The following is a 25,347-nucleotide window of genomic DNA, read 5'->3' as shown; positions in this document are numbered from 1 at the left end:
CTGTTCATGCACATACATTATGCCAAAAGCTTCTCTGAACAGATATATGTAAGAAACATATATTCAAATAAGGACAACTGAGGCTCACCGAATTAATTTCACTACTTATTGAGTTATTTCACTACTTGTTAAGTTCATTTAATAGTACAGTTTATTATATTATTTATTGAGATTATTTAATTGTGCGTTGGTTCCTCAAAAGTACAAGATTTTCTTCAACACCATATTTTTTTTTAGAAGATATCAAGCCAATTTACAGAGGTACCAAAGGGTTAATTAGCAAGAGCTGTCCCATAAAACAATGACTTCCACTGGTGGATCTCCCATGTTTTCACTGTACACATAGGATTATGTCGCTGTGTTATGGCTCAAGAGTGCTGTAATTTTTTGGATATATTTGTGAAGATGGTTGACTGAGATCTTACAGAATGTGTGTGTGTGTGTGAGAGAGAGAGGGAGCGAGAGATAGAGAGGAGAACAGTGTAGAGCACCTGCTAACATGGCCTGTATATACCTGAAGTAGCAGCGAGACATCTGGGGATTGAGAAACCTGTTTTTATTGAAGGTCATGTTTACCCACTCAGCCCATCTCTGAAAAGCTTCATATTGATTTTTTTTTTTAACCAGTTTTTAAATAAACCAGGATGGTGACACTCGATTATTGCACTTTGTTTATAATCAACTCAGCAGGTTTTATAGGTAAAATCCTGACATGCAGCAGGATTTAATTATAAAGGTAAAATATAATGTAGCGCTGACACTGAAGACTTGCTTAAATCATATTTGGTGGATGAAAACGGAAGCAGTGAGCGGTGAGCCGGCCGTGTTGCACTGAGTCCTCTCTGTAGCAGCTGACTACTCCTGTGGTTTTCCACCAAACAGTGGAGGGGGGAGCTTCTCCTCAGAGACTGTGGACAACACAAAATAATGAAATGAAGAGAACGGACAAAAGCTGGACAGCAGACACTTCATATTTGTGGACCGAAACAATGTTTGTGCTGCTGCAGCTGGAGCACACTGAGCCTTTCACTGCACCTCCATCCACTGTGGGCTCCAGCTTGATCAAGCATCAACACAAATATTTAATACGGATAAACATGTTAACCAAACTTCTTGATGATTCCACATAGAGATTCGCTTGTGTCTCATTAACCCTCTAGCGTCCCTGCTGCTGTTTGTCAATGATTGTGAGAGAAGGATTTGTCCCTGTGTGTAATTAGGTAGCCAATTAACTGATCCAAGGGAGGGGTTTTTATTCTTTCTCACACACACACACACACACACACACACACACACACACACACACTAGCCCCCCACCCCACCACACCCACCCACACACAAATACACGTTTGTATGATTCCTCTCACGCAGTTTTCTTTCACATCAGACACAGTGAGAAAAAGAGAGAGATGTGTTCTTCTTAGGCACAGGGATTACTACCCCTCTCTCTTTCTCTCTTTCTGTCTCTCTCTCTCTGTCTCTCGCTTTGTCTAGCCTCTTTTTTCTCTGTCTGGCTAAAAAAAGAAGACATGGGAGGAGTAATAAAAAAGCCTACCCAAGATTCCCTGTTGGGCCAGTTCTTCCTCTATAGAAATTAGCCGGTTGTATTTAGTCATTCTCTCAGCACCGCTCAGACCTCCCAGTTTGACATAGTCCAGGCCCAGACCCACGGCCTGAGGAAGGACAAGAGACATTGTGAGACACACTGGTGCTGAGGAAAGGTGTGCGATTCCACTAAGGGACAGAGGCAGGAGGATACATAAACCAGGACCCTGCCGCTGGGATTTCACAGATGACTTTGCTGTTGTATTTAGACATTTAATGAAACTGGGGAAGGAGGGAGAGAAGAGGAAGAAGTTGTGTCCTATCACAGTTAAGACAGCTGATCTTAGCATGAAGGAGATTGGGATGTTATAAGGCAGTGACATTCAAATTACAGGATGCCTGGAAATGTCCTTAAATCCAAGAGATGCCCTAAAAAGTGAGCAATGCTCTAAAATCCTAGAATCTCCTTAAATCCCAGACATGTCCTTAAATCCTAGAAACATCCTAAAAACCGAGAAACGTCCCAAACTAAGACATAAGTCCTAAAATCTGAGAAATGTACAAAACTAAGACAAAAGTCCTGAAATCTGAGAAATGCCCCAAACTAAGACAAAAGTCCAAAAATATGAGAAATGTCCCAAACTAAGACAAAAGTCCTAAAATCCGAGAAATGCCCCATAATCCAAAAAACGTGCTCAAATCCTACAATCATTCTAAAATCTTAGATATGTCCTAAAACGTCAGAAACCTCCTAAAATAAATTTTTTAAAAAATGTCCTAAAATTAGAGAAATGTCTCCAAATCCAAGAAAGATCCTAAAACCCAACAAACTCTATCAAACTATCTGGACACCTAAAATCCTAAAAATGTCCTAAAATCCTAGAAATGTCATAGAATCGTTAAAACTTCCTAAAATCCTTGAAATATCATATATCAAATTGTAGAAATGTCATCCGTGTTTCAGGGGCATGTGTGTATCAGTCGCGTGGAGGTGAAAGCAGTTTAAAGTTTAAATTGGATTAAAAAATTCCTTTATCACTTTATCTTTATCACTGGTGATAATAATAACTAATATGTTTAGTCTATAAAATGTCAGAAAAGATTGGAAATGCCCATCACAGTTTCTCATAGCCTAGATTGGCATATGTTATTCCTTGATAATCAGTATACAGCAGATTTTCAGAATTACCAAATGTAAATAAATAAATAAATAAATACGAAAATCATCAAATATTCACACTGAAGAGCAGGAAACGTAAAGGACTATAGTGCAGAGTAAAAATAATTAAAAACATGTAGCCTACTGCAAAAGTAGAAATAGAACATTTTGATAAAAAATGTAAAAAATTTTAAAGAAAATATAATGTAAATTAGATATTTTTTTGTAATGAAGAGAGCTGCTTTGATGATTGAAATTATTCTGTCACAAGAGAGGGTTCAGTTTGGGGATAATGTTTGTACTTTATTATCTTTTCACGATTATCACCAATAACCCCATGATAACCCCATAAGACCAAAAACAACAATGAATTTATTTGACATACCGCAGCTTCCCTGTGTCACCGAGCTGCTGTTGATCACACACACAGACACGATTGCATGAGGTACATATGTTCCTACAGCTGAGAAATAAAACCACAGGTGTGAGCGCATCATTCATAGTAAAGTCAAGCTAGAGATGGTTTGTTAAATGCCATGGAGACCATCTACCTCCAAAAGTGTTGTGTAAGGCAAGAGCCAGTTAGTCTGAGCACATCATTATAAACATCAAACTATCAGATGGTAACTTGTGTCAACATTAGTATAATTCCATTATTCTTGGTCCATTTGCACTCTAGTGGCACAACTGAGAGAGGGAAGTGAGAATGCATCTGACAAGTTTTGTTTATTTTATTTTATTTTATTTTATTTTTATCCAGAAAGAGACAGATACAAGCAGCCAGCAGGTGGCTTTAGTGCACAGTTCAAATAGTCTGACCACTTTGATCAAAGCAGAAAACTAGCAGCAGTAAAATGAGGGAAGATTCTCCAGAGGGTGAAAGGAAAGTTGCAAAGCTGCCTACCCTGTCCAAATGGCATGTGAATTAAGAATTCTTGTAAGTTAGCACCCTGGTTGGTGTTAAGATGAAGTGCCCTGACACACCAAGCTGAGCATCAGTCGTTTGGTCGATGTCAGGCTGTCGGTGAGTGTCTGTGGACCTAGTTTGTGTGATGTGTCCGAGCTTGTTCTAATTCTAGACAGCACCAGCTGAGAATGCGGCTGGACAGAACCTGTCATGCTGATCTTATGTGCCAGCAGATGGCCTGATGACACCAGTGCAGCAGCGTGATACGTGGGCAGTTGATGTCACTGGAGACTGTGGCCGGATGGAACCTATTGCATGATACACAGCAGGATGGCATCAGGTTGGAACATTGCCGTCAACAACGTCATATAAGGAGCACCAAGGTCCCTATAGGGCAGGCTAGAGGGGCAGTGGATAGATGCCATCCAGCAGTGTATCATGCAGATACAAAAGGTGGCTTTTGGCTCAGGATGTTACGCTTAAAGCACAACAAAAGTGGCTCTATTTGATGACTTTGGAATGAGAACGGGCTGGAGACATAAGCCATGTGAGGCACTGGTTTTTCATGGTCGTTTTTGTGTGGTAAGGTGCATTATGTAAGATCTGGACATATTTTTTGTTGAAAAAAAACATAAAAAAAATTAACTAACCCTATCACCAGAGTGTGAAAAAGTACCACCTTTGACGTTATTTTCAAGATGCCTTTGTATTGTACTGCAGGGATATCCACTGCTCAGCAGCCAGGGACAGGCTGTCCCTTCTGTAATAGTACATCCTGACTTGAGAGGCAATAGTGAGTCACTGCAGCCTCTAGTGAGCCGTGGGAGAAGATGAAGAAGTTAAGCTGGCCGGAGCACAGAGTCAATGGATACAGAAGAAGTTACAGTCTCAGTGAATTAGTTAGTGTATAAGAAACACAGCGATGGCAGAGGCTCCAGAAGAACGGCTGTTCTCCCAAAAACATGCGGCTCTCAGAAAACAACATTTGGTGGCAAAGAAGAGAAGCGATGTAAGAAGAAGCAAAACGAGTGAATATCTGTGTGACTTTCCAACACTGGATATAGCTCTGAGAGAGTAAACATTTAAAGGGTGAAATATTGCTGCTTATTTGGTTGGACTGGGTGGCTGGAACTTACACAATGCACATTTAAGTTGTTTCTAATCTTAAAAATGGCGGCTTGGTTGTATATTTTACAAAACAGTTGGGATGATATAATAACAGGATGAATATTTCAGTGGTTTTGAAATTGTTGTATGCAATGCACTTATGAAGAAGTTAGTGGCTGGCTAATTCAGCTCATGGCAAAGACAATCCAAGTTTTATTAAATACCTTCTTTTGTTTCGTCATTACTGTTTATTTACACTGAGATTGTTCATTAAGCTGGACAGATTGTATTGAGTTTTAGCTAAAATGTGTAAGTGAAGTTATTAAGATATGTGTAGTATGTAAGGACATCATGTGTTGGTGTCCTGAGAATACACACAAGTGAACTGTTGATATGGACAGCTGAGTGTTGCTCTGCATGTTTTGGCTGTTTTTTTTTGTTGCAACTATACTACAGACAGAGCTGTGATGCCTCCTAGTCTCCATCTGTATCATTACATCTTTGCACCACTCACTGGATCCTTTCTATCATCATCATCTTCAGTCTCTATCACCACTATTCATCCAACTCATCTTTCTTTATCTTCATCCTGTGGGAGCCAGCGTGGACAGTTTTGTTGGGTTTCAGAAACTAAAACTGTGTTTGATGGACACTGAGTTTTCACTAAATTCACCAAGCTGCCACATGGAATGAATTGATTAGCAGTGCTAAGCTCTTCTCTGAAAACGGGATGTTTATTAGTAAATAGTTTTCTATCATTTTAACATGTCGATGGTTCTGCCTGTGAGTGCAATTTAATTTTACGCCAAGGAGTTGTTGGAGTTGTTCAAAGATTCCAAAGTGGAAGATGTACTTCTGTAACTGAAATAACTCCCGAAGGGTTCTCGTTCTAACGCAAAGAAAATAAGACAGAAAAAGATAAACAATAATACACAACAATTGGATATAGAGGTATTTGGTTCTTGTTGGTAGTTATTAAGGGACGCCAGGTTTCATCCTGAAGGGCTGAGGTTCTAATCGGAACTGTTTGCTTCTGAAGAACCCTTTTTGACACTCACATGAGGTGGTATTTCAGACAATTCGAATCAGCCATAATTTTGCAAAACTGCAAAAGTCTAAGTTTCCAAGTCACATGATGCTATGGCTATGTGCTTGTCAGTAGGAACTTGCATGATGCAGCAGGAGCTACAAGGGTTGTTATTGTATCACTAACTCTTCAAAAGTTGAGTGGATCATCCAAAGTTTTGAATCCACAATTCCTCTGTGAAATTGTGGACTATCATCTCCCAGAAATCCCTCATACATGGCCGCTCCGACATATATGGGACTTGCCTTTCCATTATGGCTCCATAACACGCCTACGTGGCCTTGGACTGGAAATAATGATAGCTAGTGTAGTGGCTGCAATAGGAATAAAGCTGCTAATGTTTTGAATATCTATCACCGTGCTTCTTGGAATGTTATTGCCAGAGGAGAATATGCTGAACATCACTCAGTGGAAACACAGTCATCTTGCAACTGTGTTTTATTGACATTTGGACAATATTGCTTAAGTTTTGCGTAAATCTGTGATGGAAAAATGCCTATTGTCCGTCTGTCATTTGCTGCTGAGCATTTAGTGTGCAGTGGCTTCTCCAAAAGCATTCCTGTTGAAAACAGCTGCCTATTGCAGCAAAAAACTATGCTATGATAGTAGTGGGAGTGAACTGAGGTAGTAAAGTGTTGGGTCGGACAGCTAAACAATGAGCTTCAGCACTTGTTTCTGGACCTGCAGCAAAAGCAGTGGGTGGATGGTTTGTGACTCTAAGAGCACACAATACATCATTGCTGCAGTTTCCTACTCTGAGAGACTGTTCAACCAACAGAATGTGGTGATGAAACGATCAAGACTTCTCTGGTTAGGTAGATGACATGATGCTGGAAACACAACATGAGAGAAGGGAAACACACTCACTATATCTGACAGAGAGTCATCGCTGCAGGGCTCATTGCATGCTGTTCCCATTAACACTGAACCTGTCATGGAGATACACAGACAATTAGCAACAAAAACCTTTTTACATTCATTTTACATCATGGATTTCGCTACTAAACTCTAACGTAGCTCCTCCATAAAATATAAGCACTGGGTGCTGGCATGTGGATATTCTGTTTTACAAGCACTTTCGGCCAGAGATATCATCAGACTAATTAATGCAAATATTTAATTAACTGGCAAACCTTGTGTTGACTAACTGACAATTGTAACTGCTCCTAATGAGGATTTGAGCCAAACTGAAAGGCTGAAACAGCAAATATGCTTCTTATAGTAAGGGAGTCAATGAATTCTGTTTCTGTGTGGTATTCTTTCGGCGTAGGCGGAGCTGAACTGTATTTTACCAACGCAGAATGCAGCCCCACTATAGACGACTTCAGACGAAATCCACTCCCATTCATTTTGTATTTGGAAGCGACTGATTTCCCGGTACAAAGCATGCTGGGAGAACTGCAACATGAACCAAGCTGGCGGTGCGACCAGAGGGAGTGACAATTTTAAAAATTCAGATGTATCTCACATCAAAACAGCCACTTAATCTGCAGCTCCAGTGACTTTCTGAACAGCTCTGAATAATTCAGGAAAGGACTTCAGTGAAACTTTCTGTGGTAGAGAAGGGGGTGAGGGATTGTGGATGGATACAAGTGATCAGTGTGGCAGGGCGGACGCGACTTTAGGCAAATTGGTCATGTATTGTGGAGCTGCACCATAAGAGCTGAAGTGAGCACTTGAACTGCTTGCTTTTCTACCCAGCATTAGAGATTTCTTATCGCTGGGATCTATTACCTTGGTGGTCTGATGTGATGCGGATCAAATCACTAACTGTTGTCTCATGAATGTGTTTCAGGATGTGACCTCTGACTCCTGGAAGGGGTGTGGCCTTTGGCTTGTGGGTGATGTCAGAGAGCAGCGAACATGAGTCTCCAACCACATTGCTCAACTTTTGCCACTGGTCTATGTCCTTACAGAGCACAAACACACAAGAACAGGTACACACATTTGGGCAAAGATGCTGTAGAAATGATCATACATATTCAAGCAAACGTTTACATTCAACACATAATCAACCACACAAACACATGAACTAGAGTACGCATAGGAATTACTACTAAAACCAAAGTACTATTGTAGTATTCCTATAAATGTTATGTAACCTACAAGAGTTTCCCATAACATCTGTTGGTGACACATTACAGTATTTTGGCAGTCAGATGGAGTTGTTGCTCAGCTAAGCCCCACACTCTTGCATGCTAGATTCTAGGATGCAGTTTCAAACTTGGGGTACTACTGATATTACAAATTTGTTAGTAGAAACAGATAGGGTAGAAACATCAAAGAGTAAAAGAGAAAGACCAATATATAGTTGCTTTTGGTCTATTTTATGGGATTTGTCAAAATGAATATATAAGTAATGTAAGTTACAAGTAAAACTTAAGTAAAAGTAAGTATAATCAGGGAAATCTAAAGTATTAAAAGAAGTACCTAATGCAGACAAAAAAACCCCAAAATGCCCAAAAATATATATTTAAAAAATATAGAAAATAAAACCCCACCCCAACATTTTAAATTATAGAGAAGACTTAGATGTTTATCAAAATAGTTTTCTGTCGTTTTCTGTCAATTGACTGATTAATTAAACAACCAATCATTGCACCCGTACTTTTGTAAACTGTTTGGTTATTTAATTAGAACAAAACATCATACTTTATAACCTCGTCTTATGTTTTTATGCAAAAATCTTAATATGTAGAGTAACAAGTAACTAAAACTATCAGAAGTACAGTACTTGAGTAAATGTACTTTGTTACATTCCAACACTGTCTGTGAAAATAGGTTGTCGTTATACATGACTTTGGACATATTGATAAAAGAAATGTCTTGAGCTGTGTTCAAAACCATTCCCTTTCTATTCTTTCTCATTCCCATTCTAGGAAAAAGTGAACTATATAGTGTGTTTGCCATTTTGTAGTAGTATTCGAATTCTTAGCGGTTAATTTCATCCACATTATAGTGCACTATAAAATATCCCCAGTGCCCTGCAAATTTGAGTGTATATACGATATACCCTACATTTTACTCCTGTATACCACAATGCAATGTGGTTGTTTATTTGCGGACTAAGAAAATTCCATCTTTCAGTTATTCCCTTTGTAGTTTACTATCTAATACATACTACATGGAGAACAGTGAGTGTGTGAGTGAGTTAGTTAGTGATTGAGTGACTTTGAGTGAGTGATCGAGTGACTGAGTGACTGATCGAGGGAGTTAGTTAGTGATTGAGTGAGTAAGTGAGTGAATGAATGAGTGAGTGAGTGAGTGAGTGAGTGATTGTGTGAGTGACTGACTGACTGACTGACTGACTGAGTAAATGACTGAACGGTTTCGAACACAGCTTTGGACTTACCTCTCTCCTAAATGGATCGATTAAGGCCACCACCGGTGGGTATTTACTGATGAGGGATTGGTACATATCAACTAATTCATCTGGTGACTTTAAAACTCCTGTTGCAACTTCATACTTTCCTTTAGACTGAGAGGAAGAGAAGAAAACAAATTAGATTCTCTTTGCTGTTTGTGGTCTTTATAAGCTGTACCTATAACCTCTTCAGCTGTGCACATATAGAATTGACTTACAGTCTATCTCCTACTCAAGGATTACCAACACGCTGGCTCACATAAAGCAGCTGCCGTTCTTGACTTACATTGTCCATTAACTCAGGGGCAGCACAGTTTACTGCTAAATGGATCTCTTTTCCCAGTGCCAGTCCACAGTAAGTACAGGCTTCAGTGATCAGATCTAGAGGCTGCTCAGGTCGCTCGTAGGTCACAGCCAGCACTCCACTGTCACACAGCATTGCCTGGGTGACCTCGGAGCAAAGACACAGTTTACCTTGTCAACAATATCTATGTATTATGCTTCACTGAAGCTGCATAGGAATGACAATAGCTAAGTATTAATTCATGGGTTTAAATGAAATGGTTGTCATTGCAAGATTATTGGAAAACAAGTATGGGCACCCTCTTCACTGTTCACCTTCTGAATGTAAGGGCCACGAGTTATTGAAGAGAGCAGGAGATAACTCTGTGTATACAGTGCAAATTCTGTGAAGGAAAGGTAAACCGTAGAAGTTCTGAATGCTTTGATAAGCATTTGGACATACCTCCAGGCCTGCATACCACAGTTAATGGAAGATTAAATATAAAAATGGGAAACAAATTTCCTTTTTTATTAGTAACTTTTCGGAAAGATCAGCAACAGAGCCTTGAATAGTTCCTCCACCGTTTACATTATGTGCTCTAACAAAGCTTGTGTGAACTCAGGCTCTATTCTTGCAGTGAATAAATCGCTCTGTCCCTCACCCCAGCTTTTGTTGAAGTGTTCATTATTCTCATCATCTCCTTCTGTAACTCGAGGGTCATTGTGATGATCTGTAGAAAAAGTTCACAGTTCAGTGTGTTTAGCAAATTAAACTTTAATATACTAGAATTGAGGTGCCTTACCAATAACACACCACATCATAGCAACAACAAAGGAAGTAAAAGAAACTCACACAAAGAGCTCTGACTTCACACAGTCCACACACATCTATTCCATATACTGTATACAAAGATGGAAGATGCGCCCCCACTTACCCCCGCTATGCTGAAGTGAGGTTAAAATATCCGAGGCATGGGTGTTGCCATCTTATGAGCGTGATGCCATTAATAGCCTGCATCTGCGCAGCAGCGATATCCATGGTGGGCGAGTTCCTGCCAAAACACCCGTTTGACCAATCGCGAGCAGCTCCATTGAATGCAAGTGCACGGATTGGCTGTCACCCCCCTTTTGTATAATTTCATAACTCATTAAAGCCAAACTTACCATAAAAACAAACACTTGGACAAACATCAGGGTGATGAGAACTACCTTCAGTGACAGAAACTGTCTTTGGTTAAAAATTGTTTGGCGTGTACTTTGAGTTTTTAGTTTGGCCTATGCCCATCCATCCATCCATTTTCTTCCGCTTATCCGGGGTCGGGTCATGGGCAGCAGCCTAAGCAGGGAAACCCAGACTTCCTCTCCCCGCCACTTCATCCAGCTCTTCCGGGGACCTCGAGATGCTCCCAGGCCAGCTGAGAGACGTAGTCTCTCCAGCGTGTCCTGGGTCTTCCCCGGGCCTCCTACCGTGGGACGTGCCCTGAACACCTCACCAGGAGGCGCCCTGGAGGCATCCTAGGATGCCCGAGCCACCTCATCTGGCTCTTCTCAATGCGGAGGAGCAGCTGCCTCCGAGCTCCTCCCGGATGACCGAGCTCTCACCCTATCTCTAAGGGAGAGCCCAGCCACCCCACGGAGGAAACTCATTTCGCCGCCAGTTGTACCATGATCTAGTTCTTTTTTCGGGTCACTACCCAAAGCTCGTGGACTATAGGTGAGGGTAGGAACGGGAAGATCGACTGGTAAATCGAGAGCTGGCCTTCGGCTCAGCTCCTCTTCACAGACAGACCGTGCAGAGTCCGCATTGCAGACGCCGCACCGATCCGGCCTGTCGCATCTCCTGCTCCATCCTTCCTCACTGTGAACAAGACCCCAGAGGTACTTAAACTCCTCCACTTGGGGCAGGACTTCATCCCCGATCCGGAGGGGGGCACGCCAATTTTTCCGCTGAGAACCATGGTCTCGGATTTGAGGTGCTGATTTTCATTCCAGCCGCCACACTCGGCTTATGTAACCATCCAGTGAGAGCGCTGAAGGTCGCGTCCGGATGAAGCCAACAGGACCACATCATCTGCAAAGAGCAGAGACCTAATCCTGAGGTCACCAAACCGACCCCTCAACACCCTGGTTATGCGCTTAGAAATTCTGTCCATAAAAGTTATGAACAGAATCGTGACAAAGGGCAGCCCTGGCGGAGTCCAACCTCACCGGAACGAAGTTCGACTTTCATTGTCAAGTAATGCGGACTAAAGTCTGCACCGGGTCATACAGGGAACGGACAGCCCAGATCAGGGAGTCCGAAACCCCATATTCCCCGGAGAACCCCCACAGGACTCCCCGAGGGACACGGGTCGAATGCCTTCTCCAAGTCCACAAAGCACATGTGGACTGGTTGGGCAACCCCAAGCACCCTCAAGGATCCTGCCAAGGGTCCAGAGCTGGTCCACAGTTCCACGACTGGGCGAAAACCGCATTGCTCCTCCTGAACTGGGGTTCACTATCCGCGGACCTCCTCTAGTACCTCAATAGACCTTACTAGGAGGCTGAGGAGTGTGATCCCCTGTAGTTGGAACACACCCCTCCGTCCCCTTCTTGAAAAGAGGGACCACCACCCCAGTCTGCCAGTCCAAGGGCACTGCCCTCGATGTCCACGAATGTTGCAGAGTCGCGGTCAGCCACGACAGCCCCACAACATCCAGGGCCTTTGAGGAACTCTGGCGGACCTCGCTCACCCCGGGCCCCTGCCACCGAGGAGCTTTTGACCACCTCGCAACCTCAGCCCCAGAGATAGAGGAGCCCACCCCGGGTCCCCAGGCCCTGCTTCCCAACGGAAGGCGTGTCGGTGGATTGAGGAGGTTCGGTATTCCTTCCACGGATCCACAACGCCCTCTGAAATGAGGTCAGCAGTGCCCCGCCGCCACCATACACAGTGTTGACGGAGCACTGCTTCCCTCCTGAGACGCCGGATGGTGGTCCAGAACCTTTCAAGCCGCCCGAAGTCGCTTCCATGGCCTCGCCAACTCCTCCCATGCCCGGTTTTCGCTCGGCGACACGCTGGCCATTCAGACTGGCGGCCTGTCGGTACCTGTTCGTTGCCTCCGAGTCCCACAGGCCAAGAAGGCCTGATAGGACTCTTCTTCAGCTTGACGGCACCCCACCGCCGTGTGTCCACCAGCGGGTTCGGGTGTTGCCGCCTCGACAGGCACCAACCACCTTACGGCCACAGCACCGGGTCGGGCCGCCTCAGCAATGGAGGCACGGAACACGCCCACTGACTCAATGTCCCCAGCCTCCCCGACATGGTCGAAGCTCTTCCGGAGGTGGAGTTGAAGCCCTTCTGACGGAGACTCTGCCAGACGTTTCCCAGCAGACCTCACTATGCGCTTGGGTTCTGCCAGGTCTGACCGGGCGCCCCTCCCCACCATCGGAGCCAACTCACCACCAGATGGTGATCGGTTGATAGCTCCGCCTCTCTTCACCTGAAAGTGTTCAAGACATACGTCAGCAAGTCCAACGACACGACTACAAAGTCGATCATTGAATCATGCGGCTCAGGGGTGTCCTGATGCCAAGTGCGATATGGACACCCTTATGTTTGAACATGGTGTTCAAGAGGACAATCTGTATGCAGCACAGAAGTCCAATAACAAAACACCACTCAGGTTCAGATCGGGGGCCATTCTCCCATCACGCCTCCAGGTCTCACTGTCGCTGCTAACGTGAGCGCTTGAAGTCCCCAGTTAGAACGAGGGAGTCCCCAGAAGGAGCACTCTCCAGCACCCCTCTAAGGACTCCAAAAGGGTGGATATTTGAACTGCTGTTTGACCATAGGCACAAACAACAGTCAGGATCCGTCCCCCCAACCCGGAAGGCGGAGGGAGGCTACCCTCTCATTCACCGGCGTGAACTCCATCGTGGGCACCGAGCCGGGGGCATGGCATTGCCACCCCTGCCCGGGCGCCTCACCAGTGGCAACTCCAGAGTGGAAGAGAGTCCATCCCTCTCAAGAAGACTGGTTCCGGAGTTTCAAGCCATGTCGAGGTGAGGCCGACTATATCTAGTCGGAACTTCTCAACCTCACAGCACCAGCTCAGGCTCCTTCCCCACCAGAGAGCGGTGACATTCCACGTCCCCAGAGCTAGCTTCTGCAGCCGAGGATCGGACCGCCAAGGTCCCCGCCTTCGGCTGCCGCCCAGCTCACATTGCACCCGACCCCTACGGCCCCTCCTATGGGTGGTGAGCCCACGGGAAGGAGGCCTATGGCCTATGCCCCATTCAACTAATATGGAGGGGACGGCCTTAGGACCTGTACTGCAGTCAGACACCAGGGGGCAATCGAGACTGAATAGCCTCTTTCTGGGTTAGCTGTCGTGTCATCCATCTTTATATGCAGTCTATGGTCTAGACAAAGTGCCAACACACAGAACATGGAACAACTACAGAGAGATATTTGAAGAATGCTGAGTACTTGTTTGACTTGATGCCCAGTTTTGGGGATCAGGATGACTTCCTCTAGCAGATTCAGTTTTCCAGGTAAAGTCTTCCCACAGCTCAGCAGAGTGATCAGAGGGACAGGGATGTGAAACTGTGTTGGAGCCTGAATAACATTGTTTTAAGACATCATGACATGGCACTCCCAGTGTAGTGTTTGAGTAAATATGCATGTCTGTGCTTGTCTGACCTAACCTTTCTGTTTTTCAGAGCTGCTATGTATTTGTACAGAGAGACACCCTGTATTTTTGCCCCAGTTTTGGCCACTGCCAGAGACACTGAGCCAATAGCTGAGCTCCCAGCAAGGACTGGTTCCGCCGGCTCTACTGGAGGAAATGGCTTCTCTGCAGTGTTGCATTTTTTAACTGGGAGGTAAGAAAAAAAACTGTGAAAAACTTGGACAGATATTCATGTGACAAGAGGAGTCTGAACACACATTTTCATGTGATGCCCTTTATAAAGCTTACACTAAAAAAAGCAACAGAAAATAAGGCAAGATTCCTGACGTGTCACAGCACAGTCCTGCACTGCGTTGGGTGTTGCGAGTGCTGAGGCAGACAACTATGTTGCTCCGTATCTACTCTTTGGGGTAGATACCACCGCCCCCTCCCACCCCCCAACAGAACTAACTGGTGCCGGCGTTAATTAGCTACTCGCATCCAGGCATCAGGTCGGAGAGTCAGAGGAGTGTCGGCTTGAAAATAGCGTGCAACTTACCGGAGAAAAGGTAGACTTATTAGCTTAAGAAAACTTATAATAGATGTTATTAGGTAAATAAACATTCACAAGATATTGATGGCCAGCTAAGGTTACGTAGCTTAAGTTAATTGGGCCCGGTGCCAATTCAACTCAGTGTCGCTAACGTGAGTAAACTAATTGATAGCATTAAGCGATATACACGCCATGATGTAACTGCTGACTGCATTTTCAGATGAGCTTGTTCAAATATTTTTCAAAGAAGAGAAAGACACCTGATGAGGATGCACTAGTCAGGTATCATTAGCCTTTTTACTGACTCAAATTATGATGGTTAGGTAAAAAAGTATGTTCACACTTGTAATCAAATGTGACGTGAGTGTAAATTATCTAACGCTAATGTTTTATGTAATCGTATAAGACAAGTAACAGACAGGGAGGAGCAGTGCAACAAAGTGAAGGAGAGCAGAGTACCGGAGGGGGAGTGCCGAGTGAAGGAGCAGGAGAGCAAAGTGATGGTGCAGGAGAGAGAGATGAGAGTAGAGGAGAAAAACATAAAGGGAAACAGGCTATCAGGCTGGGACCCTAAATGGGTTGGAAAAAAAAAAAAAAAAATAAATAAAAATTATTGTTTCTATTTGTAGGTGAAGACTGACTTGAGAAACAGGCTGCAGGGGGATCACCTTGCAGCATGTATGCTGCTGAGCATCAACGGGCCACCTCTTGGGGAATTTCCGTACAACAGAGCCTTAGAGCTGTTCTACAAAAAACCAAGAAAAATCCATTGTTCTGAGCCTGGGTGCAAACTTTGCCACTGATTACAGCCCCATCAAGAAATTATTATTTATTGTTTTTAATATTTTATTGTAGAATTTTTGTTATTATTTTTTATTTTTACATTCAGCCTTTAAAAAGCGTCATTTGTTTACGCCGCCACGGCTCCCCGGAGAGCCTGCCCCCGCTGCTGAAAAAAATCCTAGAGGAAACACTGGATACCATACTATGAGACCTATAAAATCTAAAAAAAATTCACTAGTTCTGGTAAGTGTGCAAAGTTCTGTGAGTTTTTGAGCACCTGTTGCACCTTTACCCTCAAAAAGGCAATTCATTAAAGAAAATAATACTCATGCCCATGGTCTCAAAAAGGGCCGTCATGACTGCCTGCAGTTGGTGCTTAAACCTTAAAATAATTTTTTTTAAATAATTTTTCTATTAGAGAGCTCTATTATCCCTTTTTTGGAACGAACACCAAAGCTTGTTTAAGTTCAGTATTTGTCAGCTGATGCGAGATGTCATAACTGTAGAAAGTGTGAACTTGCCAAACGAGAACAAGAAGTTGCAACCATACCTTTATCAGCACTCTTCTTCTCCTTAGTCTGTACAGGCAGTGGAGAAGATAACACCAGCTCACGCTCACCTGGTGAACAGCCCTCCTCCTTTTCCTTGTTCCTGTTGTCTTTAGCCTCCAGGTAGCGGGCCATGAAGAAATTGCTGCACAATTACAGAACACAGAATTACATTTTGGAACAACACAAAAGAGAAGCTCTAAAGAAGGCAGATCGGTAACAAAGGTTCTTTGTGGAGAAGAATTTAAAAAATACACCAAATAAAAGTGTGTAGGCTCCAAAATATTTGTCACCTACTACATGCCAACTAGAACACAGACGATCTCTACTGATGGTCTCAGGTCAGGTACAATCTATATAAATGATTGCTCCTGCACTGACTCATAATATGCCAATAATAACTGTTTCTATGCAGATGACAGTGTTGTATACATGTAGATATTCTTCAACTCAAGCCATGTCCACAGTCTGCCTATAATGTACTTCACACATCTCTGCATGATCATATACCTGAGCTGAATTAGGATTTACCCTGAAGAACCTATAATTGTAACTTACATCCACCTGCCATTTATGCATCCATATAAATGTTTTTTTTTGGTTAGCAGTAGTCTTATACAATAACAATCTTCCTTTGAAATTGCAAGGGAAAACTGGTACCGAATCTGAACATAAAAATGGGATTCTTTGTTAATTAGAGTAAACTAGGTTTTTCACTTGAGGGATAAGGACAATATTAAATATGAGTTGAGAGACGAATAACAATGTTTTTAGATTGTTGTTGCAAATTTCACAAACTGTTTAGCAGGCTGCACTGTGTTCTGTAAAATGTCAATCACAGGGGCATTTCTTTTGTTTTTAAAGAATATTTTTTGTGGCTTCTAGCCTTTAATGATCAGGACAGCTCAAACGTGAAGGGGGAGGGAGGCATGCAGCAAAGTGCGTTCTGAAAAGTCAACATGTCTCAAAAATATTATCCAGTGATTTAAGGAGATCTCTTTCCCAATGTTTAGCAAATCGGGAAAAGTCTTTCTGAGCCAGTGTGCATCATGTGACGCTGTAGTTCCACTTTTGGCCACTATGTAAATTTTGCTTCAGAGGGTGAGGCACTTCCTGGGGGCCTGCTCTTGCACGGGAGATCTTTATCTCAATGAGATCACCAGATTAAATTTAAATTTATATATATATATATAATGTATAGAGCCTCAGTATGAAGTCATTTCATGTAAATGAATATGCATCCCTATTTCTAGCTCAAAGTATAAATCTAGATGTCTGGACTGGATTAGACTTCATGTATCAATTAAACCTACTTTGCAACTGCATCAAGGTACACTATGCAGGAATGGCTGGCTAGTGTTTGTTAACAGTAAGAGTGAACTGCGGTTTTTTCCACTTGGTTTTTCGTCTTAACTTTTTCTGAAGTCCCAACCTCCCCTGCACACTGTGCCCTTGAAAGTCCAAAACACAGCACAAGGAGAAAATAATAATATAGAGTCCATAAATAGCTTCTTTTAATAATCTAGCAGAGTATACCTTTAAGGATGTAACCTGAGTATGACATAGTAAATCCAAATCTTAAACTACAGCTCACATTTCTCAAATTTGGATAAATAAAGCACCCTGTCGAATCAAGCTATCCAAACTAATGCACTACTACTGACATGAGATTACTGAGATACTGCAACTGCTTGTAGCCTTACAAGCAGTTGCACGCTACAAGCAGTAGCAGTTGCAACTGCTTGTAGCCTTACAAGCCTTAAATTTCAATCCATTACAAGGCAGGCAGTGCAATAAACATCGCATTGTTCAACCCAACCCCCATATGATGCCTAGTAACTCATCAAGCTTTTCTATTGGGTCATGAGACATAATTCAGAAGCAAGCCATGAGTGGAGCTCAGTGCATCATGGTGATATGATAGGCTGTGACAATAGGCAAACAAGTGCAAAGCATTAACCTCGGCGTGACCTCATTCCAGAAAGGTCAATCCACAGTGAACTATATGTGACCCCACTGGATTCTAATGCACAAAAAAGTCCTAAGATGTATACAGTCTTTTTAGTTGTTTTTTTTTAGTTAAATAGTTGGTTAGTTGTAGTTTAGGATTAAGATGATTGACTTCCAGATTAATGTGAATCACTCTCATTAGAGTTTCTGAGCACAGTAATTTCAGAATTCCAACATTAACAAATAATTTACTGTAATGATGCCTGTAATATGTTAGTATACTAACATGCTTCAATTTGTTACCATGGAGTTAGTAGTGTTACCTGTACTAATATTATTTCTACATATGTATTTTAAAAGTTTACCTTTACAGTACTTCAGATATTAAAAAAATATTTCAGAAATATTAAAGGAAATCATGCTGATATCATTTTTGAATCAAATATATAAGGGTATAGAGAATTAACAAGATGAATATGTATAATTTTTCTTTCATCTAAATTGTAGATTAATTATCTTAACATTACTAACTTTATTATGAAAGTTCAGAGTTTCTTAGAAAATAGTCAATATAAATGACATTTGTATAGCTTCACTACCTTAACCAAATCAAGGCCAAATCTACAGTTTGGTAAAGCATTTTTTAAATGACCCTAATTAGACTTTTATTTCTTGTATTAAGTCAGATAAATCTGTTCATTAAGACCCCTGAAATTTTAACATGTCGAGTAAATATGTCTAAAATCCCACCACTCACAGCCCTCATGTCTGATGTCTAATGTTGTTGTTACTAACTTCCTGTAGCATTTTTTAGCATAACTTAAACTGAATGGTGGAGATGGCTTTATCAGATTGAGTTCAACACATAGATCATTACGATATAGTAACTTAAAATGTGCTCTATCAAACAGCTGATCAGGATATTAAAGGGTTAAAAGCATATCAAGAACAATTTATTACAAAATACACTAAAACAGTTAACTGGCACAGAATAATTTAAGGCTAGTAACTTCTGAAAGCATACTGACTGCCACAATAGAATATAAACAAACTTACAAGAACAAAGAAACTTACCTAGATGAAAAAAAAAATTACAACAAAGTATGGACCAATATGAAATGACAATAATTATCACAGCACAACAGCATAAAAATGGACTGATGAGCAGTTCAGTACCCAACCAGGAATGAAACCTTGAATGACAACTTAAAAAGTATTTGAACACTACCTGAGTATATGATCGACTTCTGATTGGTCACAGGGGTTTCGGCCCTTCAGCATGTTGTTCAGAGGTTCATTGATCCACTGGGCAGCAGTCACCACATGCTCTGCCCTCACCTGACTCTTAGCTTTCCAGTCCAGCGATGTCTCATTAGGCCCAGAGTGGCTGGAGATGGCAGCTGAGGACATGCTCTACACGCCAAGACAGAGGACAAGTTCTTCATCATAAGAACATGCTCTTTGCCTAAGAGTGGTTGAGTTGATATGAATTACAGGGTTGACAGTGTTTATGCTGAACCATATTACTTGCTTGATTTCAATTTACTGCATTGATTCTGTTATAAATCAGATGTATTTATATTTTAACCAACTATACAATGCATATGTTCTAAAGACAGGATCTAAGGACAGAGGTTGCTGTACACTCTATAGACTGTAAAGACCCTTGAGTCAAATTTATGAATGGGATATTGAGCTATATAAGCAAAAATGACTGTTTGGTGCATTTTATGCACTTTTCATTCTTCATTTTTTGATCATTTTGGCTGAGTTCATTCTCCTCAATTAGTCTAAATTACATTGTGGAGACTAAATTATTACATTCAGACTGTTAAGTACAAAAAATGCACCATTGAATGTCATTTAAGCTGCATTTTTTTAATTTGAAGCCATCAAATCATATAAACATGCATTGTTTTATTTCTGGGTGTCATTCTGGACTTTTGCCTTGGAATTTGTTATTATTTTTTCCCTTACGATATCTTTTTTTTAATCTTTATTATTGTTACCATATTTGGCATATGGAGAAAATACATGCTATTTCCACTAGGTGCACTGTCACAATAAATGTTACTGCTAATCATTGACATATTCCAGGCTGTCATCATCAAAAAAAAAAATCTAGTTGGAGTTTATTGAACTATATATGTAAATATATATATTTACATTTTAAAATCTAAATACATAGTGGCATCATGAAAAAAAACTTTCATTTAAGGTGTAAAAATTCTGAAAATGAGTGAATATTTGATATTTATGATTAGGACTGATGTTGGCTAAAAAGAAAAAAAACTCTTTTTATTTTTTACATAATCTGATTTAAATCAAATTGAGTGGTAGTGTGAATATTTTGATGCTGCACAAAAAAATAATAATCTATAAAAATCCATGTTGCAGCTTTTCATTAACACATTCTATGCTGTGATGATCAAAACAAAATCTACTTAGCATGTAGTACATTGAAAGTAGTTCATTTTATGTGGGGGTTTTTTTCTTTAAAAAAGCATAGTGACATTATAACAAACACCTGGCATTTAAAAGGTTAAAATTCAATGAAAGTAGTAGAAAATAATATTAATGTGTAATATTTATTAAAGCTTGATTTTGAAAATCTCAGTGTGTGTAATATTAAACCGGGCCGTAATGGTTGAGTTATTTTTATTATTATTATTATTATTATTATTATATTTTCACTGTTGAACTGGCCTCCCTCCCTGACTGTGATATTATAGCACTGAGTAATACTGTTCAGTAAAAGCATTGATGCATGCCTATTGGCTCGGTCCTTGTTGTGTGCCCTCAGTGACCTCACCATGACCTCATTCATGGTGTCACATCTCATCTTACTGGCTTTTGTGATACAGTAAAAACTGAAATGGCAAGGGTTAGGGGTCATGGTCGGATTTCTGTTTGCTACGTCTTTGCTCGCTTCCTGCCTCCAGCTGCCTCTTCACGTAAGAGCCCACTGCATGTTTGAGGAGGCCTCTCATTGTCATTTCAAACCATCAGCACATCACTAATGAATCACATATCCTCTGTTAAACCTTCATTTGTTCAATTCTTACGCTTAATGCTTATTCTGAAAATCCAGAATTTGACACATGAGCAATTGTCAGTCAGCCACAATCCAAGCAGAAGCTATTTACCAGCTGATCCCTTAAAATTATATTGGACTAAAGCAGGGATAGGCTTTGCTTGGGGGCCACTTTTGCAACTTGACAGGGGACTATGAGCCAGTCGCCGCAGTCCCATACATGTTTCTAGCATTTTAGGGCCATTTCTAGGAGTTAAGGAAATTGCTAGTGTTTTAGGACATCTGTAGGATTAGAGAACTTTTCTCAAATTCTAGGATGTGTCTAGGATTTTAGGAATTTTTCAGATTTTAGGCAGTTATAGCATTTTAGGACAATTCTAGGATGTTATGATATTTCAAGGATTTTAGGATGTTTCTAGGATTTTAGGACATTTCAAGGATTTCAGGACATTTCTGGAATTCTAGGAGGTTTCTAAGATTTCAGGAAGTTTTTCAAAGTTTAGACGTTTAGGATGTTCCTAGGACGTAAGGATATTTCTACGATTTTAGGACATTTAAAGGTTTACAGCATGCTTCAAGGATTTCTAGTAGAGTTGCTATATTTTGCTATATTTTTCTATTTTTTTAATACCATGGCCCCTTCTGCTGAAGCACGACTTTTCTATGATAGAGAAGCACTTATCAGCATCGGGAGAAGTTGTGTGGAGTTTGGGAGGAATTTAGTGAGAGGATTTCCACCGGTGGCATGTGCCAAACGGCGAGTCAGACCAGATGGGAGAAACAAAACCACAAGCACCAGACAAAGAGCGAGAGGAGAGCCAGTATCAGGGTGAGGCTGATCCGACTTGAACTGGGAGCTATTCCTCTTCCAAGCCCTCTTCTGTCTAATATCTGCTCGCAGGAGAATAAAGTAGATGAGATCTGATAAAAGCTCATTCAGCAATGGTTTTTCTACACAATGGCCCGTTCTGCTGAAGCACGACTTCTCTACGTGGCACTTATCATCATTAGGAAAAGTACAGTAGACCGGGAACGGGTCCCCACCAACGGCATACGCGAACAAGCCAGTCAGACCAGAGGGGAGAAACAAAACTGAAAGTGCCAGACAAAAAGAGGGAGGAGAGCTGGTATCACAGTGATGCTGTCCTGAGCAGGAGTTGTTCCCTACCAAGCCTTCTTCTGTCCAGTGTCTGGTCGCAGGAGAGTGAAGTGGATAAGATGTGATTTTGGCTCACTGAGCAACGGGAGATCTGGGACTGCTCTGTGCACATCTTTACACAGACATGGCATCCCGGATCAAGCTGTTGCACTGGATGGGCAGACCTAGTTAAGAGCCATAAAGACTCAAGACTCTGATGCAAGTTCAAAAAATTCCCTGCAGGAATTAAACGATGCCATCAGAAGCAACATCACCAAGCAACCGGGTGGAATCTTCATAGTACCTGCTGATTTTATTAACTCAACCTTCAACTCAAAGATGTAGCAGGATCAAGGATAAATGTAATTTCGCTTTTCAAACTTTGTTTAAAAAATTACCAATAAATCTTCCTTCTACTTTCTCTTGGGCCTGCAGGCTGTAAGTTGAGTATTACTTGACTAAAGGTTGTGTCTGTTGCCACAAAATGTGCCCCATGAGTTTTACCTTTTCTTTGTTGCAGATGATGCAGAAGACCTCTGCCTCAATGGATATCTGTCCTCTTGCGTCATAAACCTCTCTTCCCGTCAGTCTGCTGATCCTTGGTGGTGCACACAGCTTCATAAAGTAATTAACCTAAAGGGCAAGTAAGAAGTTAGACAGTCTTTGAATTTTCTTCTGAACTGTTTGAAAAGTTATGTGACTATTTCAGCCTTTAAACCGGAGTGTTTGTTTTCAGAATTCATGCCCTTGATGAGCCAGCACCTAACAACAGCAATCTGGAGAGTACCCAATAAATATAAAGCATGTTCAGCTCAAATATATTTCACAATTACATTCAGTGACAATGTACATAAAGTTAAATGGACTTTCATGATAGATGGAATGCACTTGTATAATGCTTTTCTAGTCATTCACTTTAAGATCACAGTATTTGTTGCATTCACCCATTCATACACACATTCTCAACCTGGTGTGTGTGACCAAACAAGGTGATTCCTTCTACTCAGTTTTTTAGACATTCATACACATTAAAATACAATAACTAAACAGCCACAGGCAGTAATTTTGGGGTTCAGTATCGTGCCCAAGGATACTTTGACATGTGGTCTGAAAGAGCCAGTGATCGAATCAACAGCCTTTCAATTAGCTATCTACCTGCCCTACCTCCTGAGCCACAGCTGCCCCTTAATTATTTGACTCCTCGCTCTAGGTATCCTTCTGCATCTGCTGTTTATGTTTGGGGATGCTGCTACCGCAATGTCAACACAAGCATATGGTGGGATGATGCTCCATGTGGTTGGTTAGGATTAGGGGCAGGAGGAAAAGGGTAAGATGTAGAAAAAAACACATCACATTCAGATTGGAAGTTAACACCTCATGAAAGTCCAGGGTTTGTTGGACCCATCCACCGCCCCTCCCCTCCACAGCATTTTAACCTAAGGCTGTTCTGTGGCATTTCATGCGAGCAGTGCAGGTGCCATCCACCTGTCCAGCAGTGACTGATTCCGTCCAGCCGCGTTCTCAACTGATGCAGGCGCGTCATACAGATGGGAAAGGCAGCTTTTGGCATAGGGATCTTACGCCAAATTCACTGCAATAGCAACGCTATTTGATGACTTGAGAATGACAACAGGCTGGGCTATCACAACAGTCAAAAAGTCTCAAATGTGCAGCAAGGTTAAGTCCTGACTGGTTACATGACTGAGGCTGCAAACTTGTATTTTGGACACAATCCAAACAGGTTACCCAGTTAGACCTTAGTAGGAAATGGTTATTTGAGTTTGTATCCACATTTTTGTGTATTTTTGTTATTGTGTAATTTTTAATACGTCACTCTGATTGTTACAAATAAAGTTATATTATAACTAGCCTCAGTAATAGGGCAGGTTGTAACAATGGAACTCCTGGCATTTGGCATCACTTAATTTAGCAATAGGCTTCCACTCAGGTTGTGTAATTGTTTTTATTGATGTTGTTCTAAAATGCTTCTTGTCCCCTGCAATAATCACATGATTTCTTCTAGAGCAGAAATTAAGAAATGGCAGAGTAAACTTTTTAATAATGAAGAAGGTGTAGGCCACTGTCATGCAAATTTGAGCACATTCTATATGTCTTGTGGACCAATAAGATGGCTTGGTAGGAGCTACTTGCTGAATAATGAATTATGTGATATAACTGGAGTTGAATAAAAAACTGATATTTGTAGCGGAGAAATAAGGATACTGTGGGACAAAATTTGAGAGATGTTATACAAAAATTCAGCAAGTTTTAGGTGCTAAGACAAAAAGTGCTCCAACCGTCCCCGGTCTCCCTGGCTCGAAGCAGCACCGGAGCCTCCCAGTAGAGCAGGTGAAGGGCCTACGGTACCCTCTAAGTGCTGCAGGCCTACGTAGATAGCGAAGCAGCCAGTAGACTCACATCTTGTTAATGGCTTCTGATGGGATTTTAGAAAGGTTTCTTACATTAGCTCTATCAGAACTCTCCGTGCAGCTGTTGACTGCACAGTCTGTTTAACGTGAGACGGAGAAACTCCTACCAGGAAGCCGTTGTGGTCCTCGGGCTGCTGCAGAAACAGCTCGTTCAGAGCTCTCTCGAGCTCCTGGGGGACCCGGTTCAGCCGGTAAAACTCCGCAGCTGCATTTCTGATTTTCTGCTCTTTCTCCTCCTTAGAAAGCCGGCTCAGAAACCCGCGGTAAGACATTGTCCCGGTGCCATCAGTGTCCCAGCACTCTGTGTTGTATGTTACCATGGAAACAACGCATTCAAGTGACACCCAGGAACCCAGGAAATCAGACTGACGTCGCGCGCTGCTACCATGTTTATCATGTCAGTAAAAAGGAATACATGAGGATGCTTCGGCATGACCCTGACAGAGGAGTAATGTCCGCTGTCATGTCTTGAAGTCTGTGCGAGTCACTGAAGAAAGGTAAAGTAAAAATAATTATAGATTGATAACCTTACTGCTCCTCATCAATGAGAAGATTCGATATTTTATGGTTTCCTGGCCCCTTATCAGCAGTAAATTAACCCTTTAACACCAGGATTCTTGTGCCGCGTTCAGAGGCCTTTCACTAACATTTCATTAGGTTTAATTTCTTTCAGAAACAGAGGGAAAACACACACACTGAGCAACCTGCCAAAAAAAGTAAAAGGGGACAAGGAAATGATCTGAAAATTAGCAAGAGAAAGTAAAAAGATATTCGCCAAAAAAAAAAACGATATATTTGAAATATGGTAGCTA

General features: G+C 41.7%; 1 protein-coding gene across 2 annotated transcripts; it reads right to left on the bottom strand.

The window, feature by feature from the left end:
* Positions 1 to 537: 537 nt before the first annotated feature.
* On the bottom strand, positions 538 to 24,846 carry eno4 (enolase 4). Of its 2 annotated transcripts, none has more exons than XM_042502844.2 (13): positions 24,643 to 24,846; positions 22,611 to 22,739; positions 19,163 to 19,347; positions 15,987 to 16,129; positions 14,138 to 14,307; positions 13,920 to 14,048; positions 10,114 to 10,182; positions 9,456 to 9,620; positions 9,158 to 9,283; positions 7,540 to 7,714; positions 6,673 to 6,734; positions 1,556 to 1,673; positions 538 to 908 (listed from the first exon to the last, which is right to left on the bottom strand). In XM_042502844.2, the coding sequence occupies exons 1-13, from the start codon at positions 24,805 to 24,807 to the stop codon at positions 856 to 858; spliced, it is 1,689 nt and encodes a 562-aa protein (XP_042358778.2). In that variant the 5' UTR covers positions 24,808 to 24,846; the 3' UTR covers positions 538 to 855. The 2 variants fall into 2 exon arrangements, with proteins under 2 accessions (XP_042358778.2, XP_087942817.1); XM_088086691.1 differs by having other exon boundaries at positions 9,456 to 9,611.
* Positions 24,847 to 25,347: the final 501 nt, after the last annotated feature.

The sequence above is a fragment of the Plectropomus leopardus genome, chromosome 13 (genome assembly GCF_026936395.1).
Source record: "Plectropomus leopardus strain MGB_pleo_1.0 chromosome 13, ASM2693639v1, whole genome shotgun sequence".
Classification (NCBI taxonomy): Eukaryota; Metazoa; Chordata; class Actinopteri; order Perciformes; family Serranidae; genus Plectropomus; species Plectropomus leopardus.
This window is presented reverse-complemented; position numbering and strand designations above follow the sequence as displayed.

Excerpts from the sequence above, each read along its gene's own strand:
- eno4 (XM_042502844.2), bottom strand. The coding sequence starts at position 24,807 with ATGTCTTACCGCGGGTTTCTGAGCCGGCTTTCTAAGGAGGAGAAAGAG. Across the intron at positions 7,715-9,157 it reads TCGATCCATTTAGGAGAGAG|GACATAGACCAGTGGCAAAA; the intron begins GTAAGTCCAAAG and ends GTGCTCTGTAAG. Across the intron at positions 6,735-7,539 it reads CATCACATCAGACCACCAAG|GTTCAGTGTTAATGGGAACA; the intron begins GTAATAGATCCC and ends TCTCCATGACAG.